Source organism: Balaenoptera ricei, chromosome 4, assembly GCF_028023285.1.
Source record: "Balaenoptera ricei isolate mBalRic1 chromosome 4, mBalRic1.hap2, whole genome shotgun sequence".
Taxonomy (NCBI): domain Eukaryota; kingdom Metazoa; phylum Chordata; class Mammalia; order Artiodactyla; family Balaenopteridae; genus Balaenoptera; species Balaenoptera ricei.
The window spans coordinates 33,274,959-33,297,035 of NC_082642.1; the positions used below are offsets into that span (position 1 = coordinate 33,274,959).

At 39.9% G+C, this 22,077-nt stretch overlaps 1 protein-coding gene across 1 annotated transcript in view; it reads left to right on the forward strand.

The window, feature by feature from the left end:
• The window catches only part of KAT2B (lysine acetyltransferase 2B), a 103,123-nt gene extending 81,249 nt beyond the window's left edge, over positions 1-21,874 (forward strand). Inside the window, exons 12-18 of the mRNA XM_059920402.1 lie at positions 6,318-6,428; positions 9,120-9,263; positions 13,942-14,056; positions 15,608-15,644; positions 15,887-15,950; positions 16,049-16,133; positions 19,813-21,874. Of these exons, the coding sequence (XP_059776385.1) occupies positions 6,318-6,428; positions 9,120-9,263; positions 13,942-14,056; positions 15,608-15,644; positions 15,887-15,950; positions 16,049-16,133; positions 19,813-20,006 (750 nt within the window). The 3' untranslated portion in view covers positions 20,007-21,874. The remainder of the gene's footprint in view (positions 1-6,317; positions 6,429-9,119; positions 9,264-13,941; positions 14,057-15,607; positions 15,645-15,886; positions 15,951-16,048; positions 16,134-19,812) is intronic.
• Positions 21,875-22,077: the final 203 nt, after the last annotated feature.

A 22,077-nucleotide genomic window follows, 5' to 3' on the forward strand; every position in this document is an offset into this window, starting at 1 on the left:
CTTGTATCCACAGTCAGGCTCTACCGGGCTTTGTTGGACCTGGGCGCAGGGTCTGGGGACACCACACAGCCCCTGGTACAACTCAGGCAAAGTTTACAGCCAGTGAAGAGATGTTTGAAAACACGTCTCAGTGTTACTGATCATTTCCACGTGCAGACATATCTACACACCCCTGGGGACACTGCACCACCAGAAGGGGTGTGGTGCGATGTGGATTAGGGAGATGATTTAGGTGGCTCACACCTCAGAAAGATTTCTTACGACCTTGTGCCTAATGGGGGACAAGGACTAAAGAAATTCTGTCGGGGAAGTCATGACATATTTGAATAAATTTATGACTGAGTTTCAGAAATATTCATGCACGTTTGGAATGTGAGTCTTTTTGGAGTGTGTGTGTGTGTATGTATGCGTGTGTGGCTGATTTGCCTTCCCGATTGTCCTTGGCATGGCTCCCTTCCTCCCCAGGAACCAGACTGTCTTATTGATAGCGTGGTTGGCGTTGCAGTCCGACTGGAATAAATCAGATTCTCAATTGTCAGAAAGATTTAGATTGTGCTGTGTCCTCCTCTGCTGCTTTTGTGAAAGTGGAACCAGAAATGTGTCTTCAGACTATAATTCATTTGGTACTTTGGGAGCCCTAAAATCATGCAAAAATATGGCAGTTGGTGGAAAGATAAGTAGCTCAGGATCTAACGGCTGCTGAGAAAAACTATTGGCAGGTCTAAAGCAACGTTGTCCAGTGATATATCATGCAACGTGCAAATGTGAGCCATGTATGTGATTTTGAATTTTCTAGTGCTACATTAAAAAAAAAAAAAAGAAAATAGGCAAAAATAATTCTAAAAAAATATACTTTATTTTACTCAGTATATCCAAAGTGTTGTCATTGTGACAGGTACTCAGCGTCCAAGAATTATTGAGACATTTTACATTCTTTGATCTGTACTAAGTCTCAGAAATCAAGAGTGTATTCCGCACTCACACCTGTGTCAGTTTGGACTAGCCACATTTCAGGTGCTCGCTGGGCTTGGACAGTGCGGGCCTAAGGACATTGTTGCCTTCTTCAGCTACAATGAAGCAATGCCAGTTACAGAAACCAAAAATGGATCTCTGGAAGGAGTCATGCGCTGCCTGCCGGCTGAAACCAGGGCCATGGGTGCTTTTGGCTTCATTAACGGCTCTCCTCTGTGTAATGGTCACGGTGCCAATTACAGCTGCTGTGGTTTCCTCTCACAAAGCACAAATGGGGCTTTTGTCTTTGACTCACAGCACTCAACACCCAAGGGCAGACAAAATTCATCAGTATCAAATTCATCATTCTGACTGGAGAAGGTGAGGGCCCTAAACATTTACCTGAAACCGATCTCTGGCTCTTTTTCAAGGACCTTTGACTATATGTCTTTAGATGGTACTGTTGCTGTGCTTATCACAGGTTTATTTCCCCCTAGCCAAAGTGAGAAACAATAAGTGTCCAGAATTTAGGAACTTACTTAAAAGAAAAATTTGGTTTGGCTTTTCATAGGGAGAGGAGCTGGAAAATATGTCCTTGGTTTATAATTTCAGAAGAAGATTGCCTAATTTTTGTTTGCAAAGAAAGCTACACCAAGCAGCTTGTTTGGAAAGGTTGGTTAAGGTTGCCTTGGACACTTTTAGGATACCAGAGGGAAACTAAAGCTGTTTAATATGAATTGGATGCTTTGTCTTACTACTTCCCAGAAGGGCAGTGTATATTTTTTCCCCAAACCATATAATTTTCTAAAGACTTGAAGGAAGGTGGCCAAACATCACAAACTGAGTAGGAAAAACTAAAAGAAAAGACACCTTTTGTAAGTGACTTAACTAGTTTTAGAAAATGAAGATTAATCTTTCAAAACTGGATAGAATGGATGCATCTGATGGAAGTCAATTCTGGTAGCACTTATTTGTGAAAACAGAAAGTTCATAAGTGGAGGTTTACAGTTTTGATTTGAGATATTAAAAATCTTGGCTAAATGATACTTTCATTTTGGAGACTTAAGCTTATATACAAATTCCTGTGAATGCTTTAAATAAGATTTGTATATGAATTTATCTTGCTCAAAACACATGCAAGATAACATTTGAGAATTTACTTAAAGCTCCTCACCTGGTTTTAGAATAGCTTATCTAAGAACTACTTGGGTTTGACATTATATGCAACTTTAAAGTTACATGGCTAATACTTATTTACCATAGTAAGTATTTAAATAAACACTGAAGTTACCAAGTGGATTTGGAAAGGAATCCTTTTGGTGATAGTTGAAAATAAAGGCATACAAAGGAGGGAAATAGTTCTGGGGTGAAAAATCTAAACATTTGCCTATAATAGCTTAACAGTGTTAGTGCCTCTTTAACCAAGGAAATACACAGAGAGGATTCACGTTAAAAGGCACAGTCCCTACTCACAAGCAGTTGGAATCTGGAAAATTTCTTTGGAGAAATGACAGATTAGTGGCTGTTGATGAAGAATATCTTATGCAGGTTTTGAGAAGCTATTTACAAAAGAACCATTATTCTTCTTCGTGAGTAAAATCCTTGGATTGTGGGTGAAGGGGAGAAAATGTATAGTTCTGTTAGCTCCTTACAAGATGGTGTATACAGTGAAAGCCTAACTCTCTTCCATCAACCACATCTAGGTTAAACTCACATCTAGGTTAGAGTGAGTTTCATCAGAAGACACGTTTCTTACTGATTCCTAGATATTACTATTCTTGTGCACATGCAGTAGGCAACCCTTCCCTTTTCTCCAGTTTTTCCCCCCCCACTTTTCTTTAAAAATAATATTTAATTACATAGGTCATGCACAGATACATTTTCAGAGAAAGCAAAAATCCCATCCCCCCTTCCCCCTGCCGTCCAGCCATTGTCAGCCTGGTGTGCATCCTTCTAGGTGCTTCTCTATATTATGTACATGAACATGTACCTGTGTGGTGTGTTGTTGTTTACATAACTAGAATTCATACTCTACATAATTGAAAAAAAGCCTTTCCATTCTATCTTAGGGATCTTTCAACTTTAGTACATAAACGTGGTTATTTAAATTTATATTTAGATCAATTAAAATTAAATAAAATTTAAAATTCAGTTCCTTAGTCACTCAAGTCCTTGGTAGCTGCATGTGACTAATGGCTACCATATTGGATAGCATAGATGAAGGTTATCTCCATCATTGCAGAAATCCCTATTGTACAGTGCTAATATGGAACTACTTTATTCTTTTTATATAGATTTGCCTAATGTAGACGGACCATAATTTATGTAACTGTTCCCTATGGAAGACATTCATGTTTATTTTCTATCACTAACAGTGCTCTGTTTGGAAATGATTTCTAGACGCTGAAAAGTGGCATTGCTGTAGGAATGACTATGGCCAGAGTCTCAATTTAAAAAATTATTTCCAGATCACCCTTCTCAGTGGGTTTACCAATTTACACTTTCACCAGTGGTGCTGCAGAGTACCATTTCCCTGGGTACTGTCAACCTTAAAGAAATTTGCATAGTGCTGAGTGAAATACTGCATCTCATGATGGAGTGCTCTGATTACTATTGGGATCAAACATCTTTTTTTTTTTAATTTCTTGGTTATATTTATTGCTTGTTCCTTTGATGAAGTTTTAACCTTTGAAGTAGTCTACTTAATAATCAGTCCTTTATGCTTTCGCATTTTATATTTTCTTTAAGAAGCCTTTCTGTATCCCTAGGTTATAAACCCACTTTCCTGTATCTTTTTATAATACTTTTGTATAGGTTTATTTTTCCTTGCATTTATTTTATTTTATTTTTAAAATTTATTTATTTATTTATTTTTGGCTGTGTTGGGTCTTTGTTTCTGTGCGAGGGCTTTCTCTAGTTGCAGCAAGCGGGGGCCACTCTTCACCGCGGTGTGCGGGCCTCTCACCATCGTGGCCTCACCTGCTGCGGAGCACAGGCTCCAGACGCACAGGCTCAGTAATTGTGGCTCACGGGCCCAGCTGCTCTGCGGCATGTGGGATCTTCCCAGACCAGGGCTCGAACCCGTGTCCCCTGCATTAGCAGACAGACTCTCAACCACTGCGCTACCAGGGAAGCCCTTTCCTTACATTTAGATTTCCAATCTGTCTTCTTACCACTTGACAAAACTTCTTTAAGGCTTAGCTTACACATCTTCTTTTCCTTCTCCCTCTTAAATATCTTATAGCCTCTTCCTCTGTTATAGGTACAAATACCTCACTCTGTACCAGTGCTGTGCAATAAAAATACATCTGTGAGCCTCAAATGCAAGCCACATGTGTAATTTAAAAATCTCCAATAGTCATATTAAAAAAAAAAGTAAAACCAAACAGGTGAAATTAATTTTGATATTTTCTATTTAACCTAATGTGTCCAAAATACTGCCATTTCAACATGCAATAAGTTTAAAAGTCATTACTGAGAGTTTTTTCCCCTGGGTGTATGTTACACCTGTATGTCTCATTTGGACTTGTCACATTTTGATCACTCAAAAGCTACACATGGCTAGTGCTTACCATATTGAACAGCCAGTTGTATATGTAATTATGAGTTCTATATGTCTGTCTTCCCCATTTTACTGTCTTCTCAAGAAGAGAGAGATTTCATTCGTCTTTTTATCCGAGTTTTATTCAAACTCACAATGTGTCAGTGTTGTGATATGTTTGGGAAAAGCTAACATGTCCATGGGTAATATCCATGGAAGAATAATTTCCAGAATAGGGGAGATGGTAATACTCTTCTCCTATGTACTGGACCGACTGTCCCCTGAATATTATTATGCTTGGTCTTGGGATCCATGCTTTAGAAGGGTATTGTCATACAGCTGCCGTCCCCAACCTCTTTGGCACCAGGGACCAGTTTCGTGGAAGACAGGTTTTCCACGGACCGTGGGAGGGGTGGGGGGAATGTTCAGGCGGTAATGCGAGCGGTGGGAAGCGATGGGGCAGCGGCAGATGAAGCTTCGCTTTCTCGCCCGCCGCTCACCTCCTGCTCTGCGGCCCAGTTCCTAACAGGCCCGGATCGGTGCCGGTCCACGGCCCAGGGGTTGGAGACCCCTCTTATACAGGAGAAAACCCTGAAAAGTGTGACTAGATTGAGAAAGGGTCTTCCGATCATGCCATATGAAGAACAACTGAAGCTTGGCTTGGGACCTGGGAGGTAGGAATTGGCATGGGTGAGGGAGGATAATTTTCAAGGGTTTGGAGAGTTGTTAAAAGCGGGGACCAGTCTTTGTTATTCTAGGAGTAGAACTAAGGTCAATAGGTAGAAGGAACGAGGGGTCAGATCTCAGGTGAACATAGGAAGAACTTCCCAACCATAACAGTGGCTGAAAATTAATTGGTCTAAGGACTGAGCAAGCACCCTAAACTGCAGGTGTTCTAGCAGCTCACCTGTCCAGGGTAGATGGCAGGAGACTTCTAGTGTCACATGGGATAGAATCAGACCAGATGACTTCCCAAGATCCTTCTCCCCTGTGGGCCTATAGTTCCATGATAACATACCTATGAGCATGTTTGAGTTCTTCAGAAAAGCGTGTCACCAAATTCTAAAATATTGATGTGAAGATATTTGTATCTGGATGCTTGGATTTACTTTCATCTTCTTTTTATGAGATTCTAAAACCATCCCTTTAAGTTTATAGATTTTTCTCTAAGCATTGTACATCACCAAAAAACCTGGTACTTACTTTTTTTTTCATATTTCAATCATTAATTTATTTAACATTGTTCACTATTTTTAGTTACTTCCTAATGTCTTCTGGCTGACTTAGAGGTTCGGGGCTTCTCAGACTTTGCTTGGAAAGGTCTGATAAGACCAGGTTGAAAATCCTATGTACGTGCTGATACAGTTCTTTGGAAGGACTGCTGATTTGTTGTATGCAGGAAACACCTGGATTAGTTAATATTCTAGTAGAGATTAGCCCTTCTCATTTACATTGCTCTTTTCATCTCAGGTTCTCAAATACTTTAAACATAAGCAGAAATTCATAATCAGTATTTATTCCAGAAACCTCTTTATTAATATTCAGCGTGTAATCTCTAGGACTGAATGAGCAGCTTGTAGCCTTGGTGTGTTCTTTTCGAAGAGCCAGAAACTTGTGTTTTCAAAAGATGATTGTATCTCCATTCAAGGATTTTGAATTTGTTTGGTTTTACAGCCCATTTTCAAAGTTCAGAAATGCAAGAAGGGTGTTGGTGCTACCTTGGCAATACATACTCCTAAATTTACCAGTATTTCCCGGTGAAAATATGGGACTTTTCTTTTCTCCAGAACCTAATATATTTGTCTGCATACTGACTTGCCCACAGGGCTATGGAACACACCTGATGAACCATTTGAAGGAATATCACATAAAACATGACATCCTGAACTTTCTCACCTATGCAGATGAATATGCAATTGGATATTTCAAGAAGCAGGTGGGTTTTTTCACGTGCAACCCTGTTCTGTCATTCCTTTTCTTAATACGCACTCAGGTAGCTTTCATGCAAATAAGTACCCACCCTCCGCCCCCCACTGTTTTCTGCTTATAAGAGGGGCGTCCATTTATTTTGCAAGCCTTAAGCCAGAGGTAAGCTTCACTCTGGACTAGAGGGTATGACCAACACATTGTAAGTACTGAATAAATGTTTGTTGAGTGAATGAATGAACGTCATCTGTAGGTGAAGTGTAATGTTACATCCGGACATTCTAAAATGTGCTATCCCCAGGCTAAGGAGAAATTCCCATTGCTGGGGGACTAGAGTTCTCCATGAATGAGACAAATAGATTCAGTCTCTGGAAGACCTTCCTTTATGACAGCAGAGAGGAAATTCTAATGTTTACAAAGGGCTCCCGACAATCCTGGTGCAACAGCACACAGGCGGCTGGGAGCTTGGTTGCATCTTAGTTCTTTCTGTCAGAAGTTTCCGTCTCGGCACTCTGAGGATTATACTTTGCTGCATATTTTTTAACAGTGCTTTGTAATTCTAAATTCCTAAACACTTTCCATTTACTTTTCTGATGACAAAAGTAACGTAGAGTTACTGTAGAAATTTTGGAAAATGAAGTGAAGCACAAAGAAAAAAAGAAAAATTGCTTGTAATTCTACCACTCAGAGAAATTTACTGTTAACGTTTTGACAGATACCCTTCTAATATTTTTTCTCTGTGTGTGTTTGTCTGTATATAAATACAAAAATTGGCTCATTATTGCATGTAATTTAATCACTTACGTTTTTAACTTAATATAGTCTGATTTTTCAAATGTGATTTTTGATGCTTCTCTGAAATTTTGTTGTATAAATGGAGAATAATTTATTAAACCAATACCACATTTGGGGGACATTTAGGTATTTTTTTTAACTAAGTGTCCATGTGTGAATGTGCGCTTCCAGAAGTATTTAAGGTTTTGTCATGCCCTGCCAAATAATTTCTCCTCTTGTCAGCAGTGTATAAGGGGGCTCAGGAAACAAGTTCATAATTGAAAAAAAAAAATTTTTTTTACCCCTTTCCTAGGTGACAAATTGTGCATGTTTGCATTTATTTGATTATTGTGAAGTTTGACTTGTTTTTCCTTGTTCATTGACCCTTTGTATTTCTTCTTTTTTTGAATTGCCAATTCATTGCATTTTGCCTCTTCTATTAAAATATTTATTTTTATATTGATCTATGAGAACTCATATATATAAAGATAGTAACCTTTTATTTTATGATTTTTCTCCCATTTGTCATTTGTTTTTCCACATTGCTTATGGATTTTTTTTTTAATGTACAGAATTTTAAAGATTTTATTACATAAAATCTATTAACCTCTTTTTAAAATACAAGTCCTTATATGACTAGAAAGCTTTCACTCCTCTGATGTCAGATAAGTAACCTCCTATTTATTTTCTCCTCATTCTTTAGGATGCCTTTGTGACTTTCATAATAAAACTCACTAGAGAGAACTCAGTGGGTTTGTTTTACTAGGGGCTTGAGTGTCAGCTTTCCTAGGCAGTAACGACATTGTAGAGCTGAAATCTCAGCCATGCTTCTTAAATAAATGACTTGTCTGTGGTCCTCTTTGAGGCTGATGTCAATAATTGCTTGGAAAATAAGTTTTTGCTGAAAGAGGAGGCAGGAAATTTAAAGTCCAAGTAATTTTCTGCAAAAATTTGAAGTAGGCACCATAAAGAAAGTCGTTATATGACTGTATGCCCTGTATAACTATATTATTACAGCTTAAAGTATGTAAATGAATATACTGCAAAGCATTAATACCACTGAAACAACCACTGTCGTGATGGTCTGGAAGTTTTTCTGTTTTTTAATAAATTTATTTATTTTATTTTATTTTTGGCTACGTTGGGTCTTCGTTGCTGCATGTGGGCCTTCTCTAGCTGTGGGGAGCAGGGGCTACTCTTCGTTGCGGTGCGCGGGCTTCTCACTGCGGTGGCTTTCCTTGTTGTGGAGCACGGGCTCTAGGCATGCGGGCTTAGTAATTGTGGCGCACGGGCTCTAGTCACGTGGGCTCAGTAGTTGTGGCTCGCGAGCTCTAGAGCGCAGGCTCAGTAGTTGTGGCTCACGGGCTTAGTTGCTCTGTGGCATGTGGGATCTTCCTGGACCAGGGCTCGAACCTGTGTCCCCTGCATTGGCAGGCAGGTTCTTAACCACTGCGCCACCAGGGAAGCCCGTCTGGAATTTTTTTGCCTGTCAAGTAGTTGTTTCATTTCCTCAACATCAAGGTTCTTATTCTTATATTTTTGGACAAATTTTGCTTTCAGAATTTAGATCAATGTTAGTTATTGATTTGTGGAGCATCCTAGAGGCCCCCCTCTCTACTTTGGGAGAAATTGTGCAGTTTAATGCAAAATTAAACCTTACTTTTACTTAATAGCCATTTTTGTTAAAGACTTTTTAATATTATTGGTGTTTTACTAGGTTTATTTTTTATGTTGAATTGCTTCCTGTTTGCACAGTTGATTTTTGATGTTTCTGAACTTCTTGGAAGGGTTTCCTGCTAATCCTCCCCAGGATAATAGGATGAGAGCTTGGACGTGTGCTGGGCACCAAGACAGGCCTAGCACATAGTTAGCACTCAGAGGATGTTTGATGCACAACCCTGTATAAATGAAGTTATTGACTTTGCAGGGTTTCTCCAAAGAAATTAAAATCCCTAAAACCAAATATGTTGGCTACATCAAGGATTATGAAGGAGCCACTTTAATGGGATGTGAGCTAAATCCACGGATCCCATACACGGAATTTTCTGTCATCATTAAGAAGCAGAAGGAGGTAAGTACATGACTGACTCGGGTTCCCTCTGTGCAGACCGGTCTCTTTTGGGGTGAAGTGTGCGTCCCTGGGCTCTGTGGGTGTGGGTCTGCTGGGTACCATAACCTCGGTTTGTTCTGTTTTGTCTAGATTTCTTCTTTGAAGGTATCCTTTATCTCCTCTCTAAATCACCACTTCTAAGGGGGTCAGTACCTGTTAAATTGGTGTAAAATACAAAACTTGTAAAATATGATAGTAAATCTTAATTTCACCTTCAAGGCCTCTTACATGCTGGCCTCATGCATCTTTCTCAAACCCACCTCTTTATTTCCCTTTCTAAACTAATCTCCAAAGGCTGTTACTGATGCTTTAACCCTCTTGCTTCGTATCTTCATCCTTTACCCACTTCCTCTCCCAATGCGTGTACACACACACACACACACACACACACACACACACACACAGATGGGACCACTTCCTCCTGTTTTCCGTTCCTCTTTGAACTTCTTGAGCACTAGTTTGATCCACTCATTTGAATTTCAGTTAGTCGTTACCTTCCATATTTGCCTTAGTTTGTATTCACGTCTCCTTCTGCATTGCAAGTTCTGAAGGCTTATACTTCCGGATAGTAAGTGATTTGTTATCTGGAGAGGACTCTTTTTTTTTTGGCCGTACTGCATGGCATGCGGGATCTTAGTTCCCCGACTAGGGATCGAACCCACGTACCCCCTGCAGTGGAAGCGTGGAGTCTTAACTACTGGACTGCCAAGGGAAGTACCAAGTGATTTGGTATCTGATGCTGGGGTGAAGTCTTTTATGCATATGAACTAAAAGAGAGGCAGTAAAAGGAAACGTTGATAGATTTGACTACATAGGAATTTTTACATTTCTCTAAGTCAGGGAAAAGAAACATTACAGAGATCATAATTAGGGGAGTGTAACAGAAGCCGTTTATTAAATGAAGGAACTCTATGTGTTGAGCCCAGGATCATCCCCTTGGTCCCCCTAGTTCTTGGAGTTCAAAAACTGGGAATTTGCACCTGGGTCACCCCACATCAGTCCCACTTTATACTTCTGTTACTCGTTCGAGTGTACTTTTCTCTAGCGAGTAACAAAAAAGACCTCTGCCTTAAACCTATCTTTGTTTTCTGGTTTCTGCTCATTTCCCTGATCCCAGTTCTTAGTTACTTGTCAGATGTCACTGACATAACAGATGTAAAGCTCTTTACGCAGTGTCTGGTGTATAGTAGGTGCTCACTAAGTATTTTCCTTTTACTTAAAGTAGCTCAGAGTTGTTCTTATGCTTCCCGTGGAAGTGAGCAAAAGGCTTTTATTAAATTAGAAAATAAAAACAACCTCTGTTGTTTCTTGGTCAGAGACGTCAGCCTAAGACAGAATTCCACATAGGGTGCTTGGAGAGTTAATAAAAGCACAGAAGGCTCCTTTCCCTGTTCTCCACTGGGCTTAAGGAGCAGGTCCGAATTCGCAGCCCCTTGTGCAGCAATCAGAGGCTGCCAGCCGAGGGCAGCCGTCCTCATGCTGTCCCCTGTCACCGTGCTCCTCCTTCTCCAGCTCATCTCCGCAGTAGAAGCCAAGAGCAGGATCCCCCCTGCGGGGTTTGCAAATTCAGAGTCCAGATCAGGGGGCCCTTCCTGCATGCAGGGGAAGCCCTCTGCGCAGAGCTATTTTAGATGGCAGCAAAGCCTCAGCTTTTGAGAAGACAGTGCCCCGTCCCCTTCCCCTTTCTCTCCCCTTGGATTCCTCCCCCGCCACCTCCCTCTCAGCCTCCAGCCTTCCCTAACAGGTGCACCACTGAATGCATGAGAGATCGGAGGTCGCCCTAAGAAGGTATTTGGATTCACATAATATCTTCTTCCACAGAATTCAAGTGATGTTTTACAAGTGTCATTCATTCCAACTCTGGAAACCCCCTTGGGGAAGGGAGGGATGAATAGTGGGAAGGAACAAACTGTAGGGAGGTGGACGGCCTTCCCCGCCGTGGAAGCGTACAGAGCAGTCAGTTGTGGTTGTGGTTGGCGGGGGTGGAGAGAGAACCAGTGCAGCTGCACAGGCGGAGCGGCGGGTGGGAGCTGAGTGCTGTGGGGAGTGAGGACTCCAAGGCAGGGTGGGATGCAGCGACCCTCGCATCGTCTCGCATCTTCGGAGGTGGCGTCATGGGACACGCGTCTAGAGCGGGGTGGCCTGGACGGGAATCAAGCATGAGCAGAGATTCAGAGTCCAACGTAAGTGGATTCACGGGGACCTGCACACCTGGGACCGTAGGTGTGTGGGTGATGAAGGCCACTATTTGAGAAAGTGTGAACAGGCCGTGAGCAGGCAGGACTGAGTGTGGGTGTGTCTGGGGGGCTGGGAAGCGGGGGTAATTCTTAATTCTCAGCTCACATGTGAGGCTACCTGAGACTGGGCTTGGAGGGGCCAAAGTAAGAGTGAGGAAAAGCAATGGGATCTTTGTAGGAAGACATCCTAAAACTTGGTGAAATATTAAAGATGGGGGCGTTCCCCCCAATTTTTTGTTTGGGAAGACTAGCACCAACAGCGGTGGAATGAGAGATGGGTTTGAGTAGAGAAAGATGACAACATGGTGATGAAGTGAAGACATTTTCTAGGGAGGTGAAGGTAAGAGACTGGAACGGAAGTGAAATGTCTTCTTTCTCCAAAGTGATCTCAGAGGCGCAGAGAGGTTGCGAAGCCCCCCGCGCCCCACCTCCATTACCAGTCACCTCAAGGTGCTACCTGAGGGTATGGAAGCCACCTGCTAGGCTGGCACATTTGAGGGCATCCTTGGTGAAGAGAAAAAACTTTCAAAATTATATTTGAAATTATATTTTCTGAAGGCCTTCAGATAAGAAATTGTCATTGGGATTCTTTCTTTAAAAAATTTTTTTTACTGAAGCGTAGTTGGTTTACAGTGTTGTGTTGGTTTCAAGTGTACAGCAAAGTGAGTTATACGCATCTATTCTTTTTTAGATTCTTTTTCATTATAGGTTATTGCAGAATATTAAGTATAGTTCCCTGTGCTCTGGAGTAGGACCTTGCTGTTTATCTATTTTATATATAGTAGTGTGTATATGTTAACCCCAAACTCCTAGTTTATTCCTCCCCCACTTCCCCTTTGATAACCATAAGTTTGTTTTCTGTGCCTGTGAGTCTGTTTTTGTTTTGCAAATAAGTTCCTTTGTATCATTTTTTTAGATTCCACATATAAGTGATATCATATGATATTTGTCTTTCTATGTCTGACTTACTTCACTTAGTATCATCATCTCTAGGTCCATCCATGTTGTTGCAAATGGCATTATTTTATGCTTTTTTATGGCTGAGTAGTATTCCATTGTATGTATGTACCACATTTTCTTTATCCATTCATCTGTCAGTGGACATTTAGGTTGTTTCCAGAGATTCTTTTTTAAAAAGACTTGGACTTACAAATAAATGCAGAGCATCCATTTAGATCTGCTCTGTCCCAGGTGGTAGCCACTGGCCATACGTGGCTATTGGGTGCTTGCCGCATGGCCAGTCAAAACTGAGACGTGCCGTAAGTGTAAAATACACTCTGATTTTGAAGACCTAGTGTGAATAAAAACATGTAAAATATCTTATAATTTTTTTCTCTTGAACATATGCTGCAATGATAATATTTTAGATATATTGGGTTAAATAAAAATATATTGTTAAAATTTCACCTGTTTCTTTTTACTTTTTTTTTCTTTTTTTTAAAGTAGTTAACTGGAAAATTTTAAATTACATGAGTGGTTTACATGATATTTCTATTGGACAGCCCTGAGTAGATTTACCAGGAATATATTTTGTCAGTCCCATTCATTTTATGGAGTCCTATGTTTAATTGTTAAGATTATGCATTCATGCTATGGCATTTACCAGCCTTATGTCTGAGATCAAGCAGTTAGGAACTAGAATTTTTTTGTTTTCCTTTGTGAATTCAATTAATGACTGCTACTGTTTTGTGTTTTCCAAAATTCAGTTATGATATGGTTAATCTCAAGATGGTGATTTTTGAGGGCTATTTTATTTTATTTTTTCCTTTCCTTTTTTAAAGGGAGAACTGCTCTGGAAATAGTTACCTCAGGGCATTAGGAATTATTTTATGAAACAAACGGATACCTCTCAAAATTCCCTAATCAGTTCTGGTGGCCCCCATCCTGGTTGTGTTGCCTTTGCTCTTTAGAGCTGCTTTTTGGATGCGGACAGCATAGGTTGGGGCTCAAGCCTTGAAAAATGTGAATAATAGGAAGGCCGTCCTCCCAGGCTTTGGGGACTTCGTGAGTTTGTCCTCCCCTCGAGTAGAAGGGAACAGCTCCTGGTCGTGGGATGTGAAGAGGTTCCGACGTTGCCTGGGCTGCTGCAGCCGAGGCTCCCAGGGGAGGGGGCAAAACATTTGGCGCTTATGCTAAAGAGGACAGTGGGCCCTTGGGACGGTGTGTTCTCTCAGTATTGGCTTCTTTTCAATGGCAGAGGACAAGTATTCAAAGACGGCTGGGTGAATGACATTAAAGGCATGGTATAATAGAACGCTTTCATGTCTTACTGTTTAATAGCATTCACCCTTTTGTTTCCTGAAGACTTAATTTTGTTAGGAAAATGACTCCTTAGACTGACTGACTTAAACTGTAGCCACAGACTTCTGTCACTAAACATATTTTCTTCTTGTACTTTACAGATCATTAAAAAGCTGATAGAAAGAAAACAAGCCCAGATCCGGAAAGTCTACCCGGGACTTTCCTGTTTTAAAGATGGAGTCCGGCAGATCCCGATAGAAAGCATTCCTGGAATTCGTATGTATAGATCTTCTTCTAAAAGCAAAACCTTTTGGTAATGCCATGAGGGTGTTGGAAACAGTTATGCCAGAATGCAGTGATTTGGAAAGCTTTTTCCCCCCGTCCGTCTCCATTTGTGTTACTGTAGTCTTTAAGAAGGGAGCAGATGCTTTCCTTTTACATCTTTTCTCTGTTTCCCAGTGCAAGCAAATCGAAGAGAACGTAGTCGACCTCTTGTTGTAGCCGTTAATGTCCATCGTTTATGAGAGCCTGTTACTTGTGGCACCGTGCTGGACACTCCCCGTATGTGACCTTGATGGCAGGGAATTCTACTCAGAGGGGAAGGTTGAGCCTCAGGATGGTTAAGCCCTTTAACCTTAAACAGCGCGTGGCCACTGACCGCCAGGAATAGTAGCAGCCCCATCCTGGCCTCTTCTAGACATCTTGCTGTTGGCACCCTGCCTCACTGCCCTCCTGGGTGCAACCTGCATAGAACTGTGCTTGGGCTGAATTAGTTTCTGCAAACCTCTAAACAAGATGATTGCAAAGCATGTACTTTGTTTCAAGTTCCCTATTTTAGAGTAGTTTTCCCAAGGGTTCTTCTCTGTGAGTATATTAGAGGTGAGTTGTATTGGGTTAAAACATATAAAATAGCTGTTTTTGTAGATCAAAAGCTATGAATATCGGTGCTTTCATTGGGTTCAAATCCAGGATCATCCAGTATATTGAAGATTTAATATAAACAAAACCAAAGCAAACAAACTAAAATTCTCCAGAGAAAATAAGACATTATATGGGCAAGATATATTTCTTCATTACAGAGTACACCCTACAGCAGATCTTACTTTCCTTGTCAGACCTGGAAATTTTGCTTCCATGTATTATCCTTATTAATAGCTACCCTGTCACTGAATGCCTACATGTGCCAGGCATTCTTCTGTTTGTTTGTTTGTTTGTTTTGTGTGTTTTTACATATATCAACTAATCTCAAAAGGAATCACATCAGCTCAGTTTTGGAGTTCTGTTTTATAGGTTGATAAACAGAGGCAAAGGTTGACTAACTTATCTCGGGTACATTAGCTTTTAAGGAGAGAACAAGAAATCAGTCCAGGTCGATTGGACTCCAGGCTGTGTCTTCTTTCTGCTACACTAAACCATCTTGCATTACAAGCAGGGTCTGCCCCAAATAAACTAGAGACCAGGACAGAGTTTGTTCCAACCTCAAACAACAGCTTAACTCTTTCACAGGGTGGTCAGCAACTTAGGGTTTTAAAAAAATGCACACCCACAGTATCAGACATATTTGTCTTTTATGCTTTCCTCCGAAAGGTTGAAGTTCCTGCTTTAAAAAGTACTAACCGACAGAGCAGTGTCAGTCTTGGAAATGTTTTGTATTGTTAGGTGTATGAGGAAGTAAAGAATTAACTGTAGTTAAGTTCAGTCTCTTTTCAGATACAGACATTTATTGAGTCGTGGCTATAATTTATTGTATTTTTGATAACTATTAAATATGTTATTCTCTTGACCAAAAGCAGTTCTCATTCAGTGTTTAATTTTGTTGATATATAGGAGAGACAGGCTGGAAACCGAGTGGAAAAGAGAAAAGGTAAGTATGATGGGCCAGAGGATATTAATGCAAGTGTTTTTTTTTTTTCCCCCTCCCAGAAACTTAGAGAAAACAGGCAAACTGACTGTAGTCACCGTCACAACACTTGTTAGCTTTCAATTTTCATGAAAAATTCTGGAATGGTTCTGATTTTAAGTTTATGTAAACATGAGCTGGAACCACTTGGCAAGAGAAGAGAAAACTAATCATTGTTCCTTCTTGTTTATTCTTTTCCTTTCAAGTAAAGAGCCCAGAGACCCCGACCAGCTTTACAGCACGCTCAAGAGCATTCTCCAGCAGGTGAAGGTGGGTGTTTTCTTTTCCTTCACCTCATGCAAATGTTTTGAAATGATTTCCCACATGGCATTTCCATATTAGATACCTTACTTTTTTCTTTACCCAAGAGCCATCAAAGCGCTTGGCCCTTCATGGAACCCGTGAAGAGAACAGAAGCTCCGGGATATTATGAAGTTATAAGGTTCCCCATGGGTAATGCCATTAACATTTTCTAAGTATAGATTTAAAACTCTCTGGATGGCGGTGTGGGGGACAGAAAGGGTGCCGAGGTTGATGTGCACTCTTCCGTTGTAGGGTGGAGGGCCGGTGGAATCAGAGCAGGAGGGTAAAGGGATGGGGATGGCCGTGTTCATTAGGCTCCTGCTGCTGCCCTGTGGCGCCCACACCATCAGTGCCAGCTGCAGACAGCACTAGGGATGAGAGTCAGCTGTGTGGACATAACCTTGCTTATATTCTGTTTGGTTGCAAATGGAAAAACATCAGCTTGTCCTCTTGATATGCTTGGAGAGTCTGAGAAATTTTGAAGGTAAACAGACGAAGTTAGATCAAGCCGCTTGGCTGCTGTACTCTTCGATGGAGAAGTCATCATTAATGCAGCTCTTGATTTTCCATGCTCCTGAAGGAGACTGAGTGTCACTAATTATACTCCTATTTTAAGCTTTGTCCCACATCCCAAAACAAAAAAATGCCTTTAGAAATGTAGAATTGTGGAATTTGCTGCTGTGTCTGCACCAGGCTAAAAGGAATGATTAATTGAGTCAATTGAGAATCCCCAAATTAAACTAATTTGGCATTGTGCAGATGACAGACCACTAGCTGAATTTTTTTTTTTTTTTCCAATCAGCTGTGTGGCCATTTTTCTGGAGAGAGCCTGTATCTTCTGTCCCTTTTCTACCTGGTGCTTAAGAAGGTATTAAGATGTGAAAGGAAGAGTGAAAGGGACCCATTAGCTCCCCGATAACAGAGTTATTTGTAGATGTTTTCTGTGGCATTATCACACGAATGTTTTACATAGTGGTGGTAATGATTTCAGTAGTCTCTGGTCCTTAAAGTGGACACACATCCATACGCTTTTCTTTCCCTTTTCTATGCCTCGCTTCTGTGTATTTCAGTACATGAAAATCAGAGTAAGGGTTGAAGGAGTGTAGAATTCTGACTGGAAGGGTGACTTGGGAATCACTATCTCCCAGGATGTGAAAAATATGCTAAAACCCTTCAAGTCCATTTCCAGACTTACCTGACCTTTACATCCTCGTCACCTGGGCTGCCTCAGGTTCTTTTGTGAAATGCTCACGGGAGGTTGCGTGAGCCTGGGGAGAACGGTCTTCGGCCCTGTCCACGTGCACTCTGAAGCCCTGCGGTGGCAGGTCCCGTGGGTCCTGTCTGTCATAGCCTACTCACAGCCTGCTCTCTGGAATTTTTTTGCTTGGTCCAGCCAGAGGAGGGTGGGAACCTCGCCAGTTGGACACCACTTGCGCGCACAGCTGAATGCTCGTGAGGGGACAATCGACCCCACTGAGCAAGGCCAGTGGTGGGCTGAGGTGTGTGTAAGCAGCGTTAATGAAAACAGGAAATGGTACTCTTTGCTTGGAGCAATGCTTTTTTTTTCTTGGGATGCCCTTGCCCCTAAGATGGTCATGTCTTTGAGGACAAGACTGACAATCAGTAAGTCCGCTTCTTCTGCCATTGCCTTCATGGCTTTTTCAAAAAAACATTTCTTCTCTTCCCCCCCATGCCCTAAAAAAAAAACCTCTTTTCTTCCATATGGATGAGATCCAACCTGTTTCATTAAGGAAATGGCATTCAGTACAGCGTCTGAGGAGCGGCCCAAGCTTCCCACACATGGATAGCTAGGCAGGGCTTTCCTATTTACCCAGAATTGCCAACTTTTGGGGATTTAATGAATAATTTCGTGGTGTCTCCATGTTTGTTTTCACTAGTGTTCAGTCACCTTCTTTTGTAACCCAGGCCATTTGGTCAACCAGAAGCTTCTAAGAAGGCCAGAGGAAGGAAGCCGTTATCTATAACTTCAGAATGGAAAGGAAATAGAGAAAGGAAACATGCAGAGTTGGTTGTAATTATTCAGAAAGCTCCAGACACTTTCATGATTTGTTTCTGCTGTATTTGAGGCTCTCCCCATCGCTCCTTTCCTCCTGCCTTCCAAAAAATAGTGGGGAAAGCTTTTGCATAAACTTCTTTGTGTCAGGTTTCATTCTTTTTTCCCCCTTTATTTTTTTTAATTTTTGTTTTTTCGGTCACACGTCTCTTCCTTCTAAACATGGTAAACATGGTATCAGGCAGCACATCCTAAGTGGTGGGCATTTAGGTGGGGGGAGGGTAAGCATACAGTTTTACCCAGAGAGGCCGGTGCCACTGCTCTTTCTTTATTCAATGAGAGCACCTCTTCAGCTGTTCAGTTACACTCAGGTGACACGTTTACTGGGCTGTTTGTCAAGCCTTTGTGTAGCTCAACACTTTTCAGTTTTTCTCTCCCTCCAAACTGTTTCAGTTAGAGAAGAAAGAAAATGGAAAGTTGAATTCACAGATGTGATGACATACTTCTAACCAAGATAGGCTTTATTAAAAAAAAAAAAAAAAAAAAAAAAAAAGGCTTTAGTCAAAGGAAATAGGCGAAAGCAGATATTTCCTATTTTTCCTTTGGAGTTTTGTGGTAGATTTAGGATTTTGATGCAAATGAATTTCTCCCCATTTTGGGATGTTGCACATAAGTTTATTTATCTTATTAAATGATAATCCCAGTGTATTTGGTTGTCAGTTTCTCTCCCTCTGGAAAATTTGATAATATAGTGGGAATTTGGGTTGTTGGTAGTCAGAAGTATTTCTTTAGTGATTTTGACTTATTTTTTCATGCATAGTTTATATAATTTTTTTCATATTCTTTTCTATTATGGTTTATTACAGGATATCGAATACAGTTCCCTGTGCTATACAATAGGACCTTGTTTATTTCATATATAGTAGTGTGTATCTGCTAATCCAATTTAATAGTTGATATAATTTTTAATGATAGAACCAGGCTTAGAGACAACTAGGGACCTATAAATAGACAAATGTTAGCATCTTCTAATCTTCATGGAATTCTTTAAAGTGGTTCTGAGAGTGAGGACGAAAGAAGCCCCATTATATTCTTATAAGTTTAGATGAAGCTCTGTTTTCCTTTGTAAAATAATTTAAAGCAAGTAGATATATTGGGAAAATATTCTTTTTTGACAATTGTCTCGCAAGGCTTACTTGCTTTAGAAAATAGATTATTAAGTAAAGTTTGTCATTCTTATTTCATTGATGGAGCATGAAACTAAATTCACCGGAACCATTTTACTTGCAAGGTCATTGGTGTATTTGCAGATGTATTTATGATCTGTTTCTCCATTTTAGTTCTACCTCTGCAGCACCAGAACAACTGTGAATTTAGAGAAACAAACTCAGTCTGATTGTTTTGATTTAAGTAATGAAATGATTCGATACTAATGTTCCACCTGCTCTGCTCCATGTATAGACAAAGCCTCTTCTGTATAATTCTGAATGAAGAGCTAACAGTACTTAGTTCATCGTACTTATTGCTGCTAATCTACTTAGCTTCCTCGTGCTGGAGAGGGGATTGGGCCAGATGACTAATAATGGTCCCTTCAATGTTAAAACACTGTGATTTTGCACAGGATACCCTCACAAAAGGAAGAACATAAGATTCAAGAACTGTTTTCCTTGATCATATGAACTTCTCTTAAAGAAAGGCATTGGGATGGTGCAAATGTGATCAAACTGATGACATAGATTTCTTTCCCGATCTCACTTTTGTCAGCTGGTGTTTAAAAGGAGTCAAAGATGGCTAATATTTTTTTTTCCTGTGCAGATCTGAAAACCATGAGCGAACGCCTCAAGAATAGGTACTACGTGTCTAAGAAATTATTCATGGCAGACTTACAGCGCGTCTTTACCAATTGCAAAGAGTACAACCCCCCTGAGAGTGAATACTACAAATGTGCCAATATCCTGGAGAAATTCTTCTTCAGTAAAATTAAGGAAGCTGGATTAATTGACAAGTGATATTTTTTTTCCTCTGCTTCTTAGAAACTCATCAAGCAGTGTGCCTAAAGCATGGTTTAGTTTTACAAAGAATTGGACATAATGTATTGAAGATACTTGTAATAATTAGCACTTTCAAAAAACAAAACAGAACACCTCCTCTTAGCTTTTTAGATATGTATTTAAATTGAAGTCATAGAACATTTTTGTTTTATGGAATAGATTTTAATCTATTCACTACAATTAATGTCAACTTTCTATGTCATGTCCATTAGCTGAATATTCAGTAATAGATGATCAGGGGTTTCCTCAAAACTTGTATATGAGGAAATTGCACATAGTACCAAGATTTGGGGGAATGCAGAAAATTTTCAGACCGTGAATGTTTCCCTTTTTTTCTAATGGAATGTGAGAGTTTATTTTTATTTTATTCTGAAGGACTTTAAAGGAAGGGATGCATGATAAAAAGCCCGTAAAAGGTGAAATATGTGATGTTTGAAGTCTCATGGTAGACTTTTTATATATATTTTTAAAAAACACTCATCTAGATGAGGTGCTTTGAACAGTTCTGAAAAAATGCAGTTCCAGAAAGCAACTGCTTTGATTCCTAAGGAAGAAATTCTAAATAATGCAAACTTTTTTATAAGCATCTGGGTTTTTGATAATTCTGTCTACCTACAACAAACTTGTGAGTGCATAACCACTATTTTAATAATTACTTTCTCTACACGAGTGTGTAGTACTATATTTGACTTTGCTTATGCAGGCCATAATTTCCAAAAGGCAATTTTCTGGGCCACAAAGGCATCCATTTGCAAACACTTGAGATTGAATTAACATACTTTAATAAAAAAAGATGTATAATCTATTTAATGTATCAAATTTATTGAATCCTTGTTCTACTAAATAAGGATTTTTTTCCCTTTCTACAATACACACAACTGATATGTACTTATGAACATTTTTCCTTTTGCATCTCCAGATTATATTCATTGTCGGAGATGAATTAAATTACCACCAAGATTTGCTGTCAGTATTTTAATACCTACATTGGTATATATACCCAGGGTAATACTATCCCACTAAAATCCATCATACAACCTCATTAACCCATCTTGGGATTCCAGCTTAGTGCTTGGATTTATTTCCTGATTAACACTACATTGAAAAGTGGGACATCCACCATCCCAACTCTGGGAGAACCAACTCATATAAAACAAACGAAGGCCACCTTGATGGTCTCGACACTAATTTTTATGATACAAATTTATAAACTGATTTTTGTAAAGGACTAGGTTTAAAGGTATATTTAACTTGATGTTTTCTATCAGCATAAAAGAATTGAAATGATTATTTGATAGACATTAAACACAGTTGCCAGAGATAATCTGCATGAAGGAAAAAACCCTGCAGATGGCTGTGAAGTTGGAAGGATTGTTTTTCATATGTAAGATATATTCAGAATGCTCACAACTGAGAAATGCCTCAACTTTTTAAAGTATAAGAAACCACCTTGAGTGGCATCTGGATTTCTAATGAAGAAGGATGATACAGTTTGGATTAAGTAACTTGGACTGGTTTTCAACAGTGCTTTGTACTGGATCTGCCGAAGCATCTGGCCAGCTTGGTATCCTGTGAAAGTTTGTTATTTTCTGGGTAGACCTCCTTATAGAGTATTGTCTTTAAAATCAGATTGTCTCTTCTATATTGAAAGCATTTTTATGTTTTCTAATTTAAAAATTAATATTTTCTTATAGATACTGTGCAATAAAGCTGAAGTAGGATGTGTGGTTTTTTGCAAATGCTTTAACAGCAGATAAAATTTTACATTTGTAAAATTAATATATTGTACTGGTACAAAATAGTTTTAAATTATATTTTAAAAAGCTCTTAATCTGGTGGTGTGTTTTCTTCTTCTGGCAGATTGAGTTTACAAGGCAAATGTACAATCTGGTTGATGACTGATTACATCCTTAGTTCTTAGGTCGTAAGCATGTTGAGGAAGGTGTTCAGAATTGTTGCACTTGTGTGAAGTTTCATAAAAATCCACAGCCCATCGGTGAGAGATTTTCGAGAGGAGAGACACTTATTG